We start from the raw sequence: 6,735 nt of genomic DNA, 5'->3' as shown, positions 1-6,735 counted from the left end.
CTGATCTCTGTCCCCTGAAAAAGAGAAGTTTTCTTGTTGAGAGGTGAGGGTTACACTCGTCTGTGGATATAAGAACAAATACTTAGATCATTTAAAACATTTTTGCTTCTTGTCAGTATACTGTATTACAGTGCAATATGGTCAGAAAAATTATGAAGTTATTTCATCTCACACCCTTGATTTTCAGTTGATAATTCTTTACTGTGTATCTGGAAAACTTTTTACAATATTATATATTTTGTGTGTATTTAATCGTCATTAAAAGAAATGATGAGCTCTACATAAAATGCCCACTGAATTTCCTACATCCATGAAGTCTGGCAAAGTCCCCTACAACTTGAAGGTGATGGAGACCTAAGACTCTTGTGGAGCCCATCCCTCAACACTGGGTGGACACTTTTCATTTAATTGTGACCTTAGAATGAGATGGCCCTAAGTCTATTGTAATTGTAGTTTTGTTTACTACCCTGATTTTACCTGTCAAAAGAGGGAAAAAAAGGAGAATGCTCACCCTGAACTCACACCATACTGGATCTCATGGCTGGAGATTAAATTCATAGGTTGGAGGCAGAGTCACTTAGAAGAGTTCAGAGAAAGGCCAGAATTTCAAACTCTCTGGAAAGAAAACTTGGCTCCATCATTCTAGCCTTTTGGTCATCTTTGTCTTTTCTGTTTCATGCAGGGAAGGAGCTGATCAGTCATTAACAGAGCTGCATTCTGTCTCCCAGGCCACTGCATGAGAAAACCAGCAGGTGACCTGTACAGAGATCACTCTGTGCCAGAAACAGTTCCATGCTTGGTGTGTATGTAGCATCCTCACATCTAGGGGCTCCTTGACTGTGCATATGCTCCAGAGTTGCTGAATGGAGCTCATCTTCTGAGTGCTTATGGTCACACCTCGAAGAAATGGCAGAGAGTCAGTAGGATTCAATTCAGAGTCCAAATTGGTAATTATTTGTTCTGGAGGTTTATTAAGAACATTTGCCTGAGCAGTGGTGGTGCATGCTTTGAATCCCAGCACTCAGGAGGCAAAAGCAGGTGGATCTCCAAGTACTAGGACATCTTTGTTTACAGAGTGAGTTCCACGACAGCCAGGACTACATAGAGAAACCCTGACTTGAAAAACTGAGAGAGAGAGAGAGAGAGAGAGAGAGAGAGAGAGAGAGGGAATAGGAGGAGGAGGCAGAGGTAAGGGGGACAAAGGGGAGAGAGAAGAAGAGAAAGAGACAAAGAAAATGAATGAATAATGAATGAATGAAAAAGAATGTGAATGAATACTTGGCCAGCAGTGAAGAGGGCAGTGAGAGAAATGACCCTGTGCACGTGTGTCTGACAATCAAGTGAGATGCCGCTATTACCCCTGAATAAACAAAACATGTGCGCCAGGAGTGGAAAATTTTTTATATCTTGTGGAAATGTTTAATGTACAAGAAAGTTTGTATTCTGAGAAGCCCCACAATGATCTGCACAGTTCAGTTTTGCTTGAGAAGCATCAGGACAGTGGGGACAGTGGGGACTGTGGGGATGGCCTCAAGGGGGTGTGAGCTGGAGCTGAGTTCCAATTAGACAAGTTATAATTGGGATGAATTGACATCTTGTTGCCAGCTCAGTGTTGGTGGGTAATGCTTCATTCCCTGTATTTGTAATGAAGAGTTTTCTCTTTTCTCCTCAGACTTTTGATACTTGCAAATGCACACACAATGAATAAAGCCAGCATACTCCACACTAACACAAACATTAAAATTACCTTGTTCTCTGAAATGAGTATTGGGATCTCAGCCAACAGCATCCTTTTTCTCTTCCACCTCTGCAGGCTCATTGGTGCACACAGGCCTAAGCCCATTGATCTCGCCATTGGTTTCTTGGCCCTGACCCAACTACTGATGCTGCTAACTATGGGACTCATAGCTGCAGACATGTTTCTGTCTCGGGGGAGGTGGGACCACACCACATGCAAATCCCTTTTCTATCTACACAGGTTCTTGAGGGGCCTCTCCCTTTGTGCTGCCTGTCTGCTGAATGTCCTCTGGACCATCATCCTCAGCCCTAGAAGCTGCTGTTTAAACAAGTTTAAACATAAATCTCCCCATCCCATCTCCTGCGCCCTTTTTCTTTGTGTTCTCTACATGTCTTTTAGCAGTTACCTCCTGGTATCAAATAGTGCCATCCCCAATTCGACCTCAGATAATTTTATGTTTGTTACTCAGTCTTGCTCACTTCTACTCCCGAGTCACTCTAGACAAAGCACATTTTCCACATTGTTTTTCTTCAGGGAAGCCTTTTTTATTAGTCTCATGGTCCTTTCCAGTGGGTACATGGTGGCTCTCTTGTACAGACACATGAAGCAGGCCTGGCATCTTCACAACACCAGCCTTTCTCCAAAGGCATCTCCAGAGCAAAGGGCCACCCGGACCATCCTGCTGCTCATGAGCTTCTTTGTGTTTCTCTGCATTTTGGAGACTGTTATCTTGCAAACAAGAATGAAGTTCAAAGATGGCTTACTATTCTACTTTATTCATATTCTTGTGTCCCATAGCTATGCCACAGTCAGTCCCCTTGTGTTTATTTGCACTGAAAAGCATATAATTAAATTTTTGAGGTCAGTGTGGGACAGGAAAGTAAATATGTGATTATTCAGGAATGGGTATCATCCCTTAGTACAATCCAATATGTTGTCATCAGAGCTATGGATCATGACATAGTAGGAGCGTTTCAAGGTTTAAACTGATATGTGAAAACATCCTTTTCCCATTACATCTGTTTACTCTGTTTGTGGATGGCAAGTGTGTAAAAGAAGATTAAACTGCATTCCCACTCAGATATCACATGAGGTTTATCTTTCTCAATGGGTTTTCCACAGAGATCTGTGAGATGTCTTTCATCTGACCTGCATTAGCACCTTACTTTTTATTATTTATTTATTTATTTAGGAATTTGAGGCATGGTTTCTCTGTGTGGCCCTGGCTCTTCTGGGCTTGCTTTGTAGATCAGGCTGACCTCAAACTCACAGAGATCCACCTGCCTCTGCCTCCCTGAGTGCTGGGAACAAAGGTGTTTGTCACCATGCATAGTTTGTTTTTAATTTTTTGAACAATGATTTAAGTTTTAACTGTGTGTGTGTGCGTGTGTGTGTGTGTGTATGTGTGTACTTGAGCACAGATGCTCTTGGAGCCCAGATGTGTCAATTACTGTTAGAGCTAGACTTATAGGCAGTTGTGGGCCAGCCAAGTGTGAGTGTTGGTAATTGAACTTGAGTCTTCTAGAAAACAGTTCACTTATGTGCTGAGCCAACTCTCTGGCACAACCATTACTTTAAATATGTGGCAACTATGACATTTTCAATAAATGAATGCCTCAATTGTTTATATTTGAAAAAATACACAAGGAAACATTGTTTTGAGAATAAATTATCACAGGATGCAGAACACACACACAAATACACAGAGCTAAAATGATATGCAGAGAACCATAATGTCATTTGCATAATGGTGTTCCTATGGCCAAATTTAAAATAGTCAAAGGTAGGAGCAGCCACTGTCTAGTCTAGAGGTATCAGGATGTGGGATCAGGTCATGGCCTCCCTGTGCCAAGGAGTGCTAGTCAGAACATGAAGAACACCTCAAATGTCTGCCATGCCAGTCAGACACACTGCACAAACTTGATGAGTTACTTATGAAAGATGAAGCTTAGGTGTGTCAAAGGAATAGAGACCATAAACAAAGTGCTTTATCTGTGCTCAAAATATCATAGCCAAATGTAAATAGTAAACTAGTCACAGATAGTTACTCAGCTGTACTATTGATATACTCCAGGGAACTGAGGGCTTGCAGCATGCCTGCTTATTGGAGACTAATCAGATACCTCCTCAGAGCACCCTTCATGTGATGGAACACAGACTCAGTCACACAAGTCACACAGCTGAGCAGACTCACAAGAAGACTTCACACAACCAAACACAATCAGTGGCATAATTCACAATGATGAACACTCTCAGAGGCACAATGCACACTGCTGAACACAATCAGAGGCAAAATGCACACTGCTGAACACTCTCAGAAAGAAACGATTCCCACAATGGAACATATAGTGAAAAATTTACACAGCTGAACACACCCAGAGGCATACATTACAGAGCAGAACACACACTTAGAGGCGTACTTCACACAGGAAAACTGTTATCTGTCACTCAAAGCAAGGGGATGTCACAAACATGAACCCCACCCACACCTGGAATACAGTAATTTCAGTGTTGACACTTATATAAAATCTAAAAAAAAAAAAATAACTGGAACCTGGTTGTTGGAAAGAGAAATATCAAAGAAGATCTATTCCATGTTCTGTCTACACTTTGAGTAAGGCCTAGAACCTCAAACAGGCTGTAGTGTAATGCAAGGATCACGGGATCCTCAGAGACCTCCAGGAGACAACTTGATGCAAGAGCATGAGAGCTTCATGACGAGAGCAATCCAACTCAGGACCCAAGTCTCATTGACACAGCAGTAGAGAAGTGGGACCTTAGCCCTGAGTGAGCAGGGTTTTTAAAGGAAAAGACTGAAAGAAGGGGGTTTCCATGACAGCAAGCAGGGGGTTCATGTTTCCATGATAGAAAGCAGGAGGATTCATGCCTTGACTTTACAGAATTTGGTAAAAGCCACAGAGGAGAGGTGACTGTTTACATAATCACAAATGCCAGGAAATTTGTCTTTATTTTTTACTAACCATTTATTCTGTGATATTTCCTGGTTGCCATTGCTTAGAGAGATAACCTTGTTTCTGCCAGGTGCATATTCTGTGATATTTCTTGGTACCTGAGATCAGGTCCCAGTCAAGATGGATCCTTATTTCAAAATGGAGTCACCCAGGCTAACTTAAACTCTTCAGTATGTTAACAAAAAGGAAGGGCATTTAACAAGTGAAATGAGAGAACATTTCACACATCAATGACTTGGAGGAGGAGAAATAAACCACACAACTGTAAGTTGTATAAACCCACGAGCAGAGGTTTGCCTGGTGGCTCAAGTCTGTAACCCTGAAGTCGAAACAGGATAGTGAGTTCAAGGTCCAGCTGAGCTACAGGAGTGAGTCCAGACTAGCACACAACAGTCACAAAGCAAAAAATAATTATAAGAATAAAATATTATTTTAAAATCCAACATAAGATGGGTGCTGGAGGCACATGCATTTAATCCTAGCACTCAGATGGCAGAGGCAGGGGAATCTCTGAGTTCAAGGCCAGCCTAGTCTACAGATCAGGTTCCAGGCCAGCCAGGGCTATGCAGAGAAACCCTGACTCAGAAAAAAAATCCCAAAATAAACAGAAGGAAAATATACACAGGAAAGGATTAATCTTACTTCTTGATTCTGGGTTAAGAGCATAAATGTTCCAATGAAATGTGTAACTGCTCATCAGAACAGCACCCTCACTGACTGTCTGAGGGAGTGGCAAACACTTTGAGCTTGGGGGAAAGATATGGACATTTCTCACCCACAGCACTGGACAGAGTACCCTCAGCCACAGGCACCTTGTGGGACCACACCCACAGCCCCTCATGTTCATGCCGAGAGATTTGAAAAAGGATGAAACAGGTAGAGACCAATTAAAGCTGACATTAAGAATAAGCAAAGATGGGTTGCTTCTGTGATGTGACCCTTTCATTCTTCTGGCAGATGAGCCAATTAAACAAAAACTGCAGTTATTACAATGTATCATGTCAAAAAAAACCTATAAAATATGTTGTTCTTCATTTAAAAAGGTTTTTTTTTTTGGAGATTCTTCAATACAAAATGTTTGCTTATGCTCTTTTACAGGACAAAAAGGACTACAGTTCCATGTTAGCCCAGGGTTATATTCAGATCATTGTTAACCATTATATAAAACATATGCCTGGCTGCTAATACCTAAATAAAGTATTTAATGCTGTTACTTTCTGGCCTATAGATTTGGTATGGCCAGAATAGTCCATTTTTGCTGAGGGCTACAGGCTAAGTTTAGTTCTCTGTTTAGTGCTAAATAAAACTTTTGTCCTTTAATATTATACTGTTAAGCTTTTTTTTGTGTATTTAATTAAGTTTTTATTTTTTTTGTTTTTTTAACATATAAAACATTATTCTTTTTACAATTTGCCACTTTTATTAAAACAAAAACAAAAAAACAAATAAAAACAACAACTACAACAAAACAATCAGATGTGAGAATGCTCCTCTTGTATCTTCTTTTTTAAGCAACTGTTCCAGCATTCTTGGTTCAAAACTATATTTGTAGATAATGGCATGTTCTATTATAACACATTTTATGATCATTTAGCAGCTAACCATTATTAAAATGCAAACACATATTGTCCCCTGTAACCAAAGCATAATACAATGTCTAAGAAATGCTCTAACCAGGTATAAATCTGTTTTTAGCTCCCAAATCACATCTCTATATCCATAATCTATGGATTAAATAAAATTTCACCATAACTCACCATACATGAAATAGAACATGGAAAAACAAAATCATAAAATATAAAAAGACAAACTCTCTTGTATCAATAGAACAGCCAAAATGGTTTCTTGGAATACAGGCTAATTTCCATTTATATAACTGAACGTGGGGCCATACGTAGGTTATGTATCTTCACTAACCATTCATTGTTCCTTCTGCCCATACTCTTTTTTTTTTTTTCAATGCAGTTTATTCAGGAACCTTGAACAATCCTCGGACCCTGGGGAAAGCCAGCCCACAGCTTAAAT

General features: G+C 40.3%; 1 protein-coding gene across 1 annotated transcript; it reads left to right on the top strand.

The window, feature by feature from the left end:
- Nucleotides 1–1,700: 1,700 nt before the first annotated feature.
- On the top strand, nt 1,701–2,630 carry LOC132654024 (vomeronasal type-1 receptor 44-like). Its single transcript, XM_060383321.1, has one exon. It carries the CDS (start codon nt 1,701–1,703, stop codon nt 2,628–2,630), a length of 930 nt encoding a protein of 309 aa, XP_060239304.1.
- The last annotated feature ends 4,105 nt before the right edge of the window (nt 2,631–6,735 follow it).

The sequence above is a fragment of the Meriones unguiculatus genome, chromosome 5, assembly GCF_030254825.1.
Source record: "Meriones unguiculatus strain TT.TT164.6M chromosome 5, Bangor_MerUng_6.1, whole genome shotgun sequence".
NCBI lineage: Eukaryota > Metazoa > Chordata > Mammalia > Rodentia > Muridae > Meriones > Meriones unguiculatus.
Note: the sequence above shows the minus strand (reverse complement) of the source record. Positions and strands in the feature narration are given on the sequence as shown.

Bases quoted from the DNA above. Each gene is read 5' to 3' on its own strand.
- LOC132654024 (XM_060383321.1), top strand. From the start codon at position 1,701: ATGAATAAAGCCAGCATACTCCACACTAACACAAACATTAAAATTACC.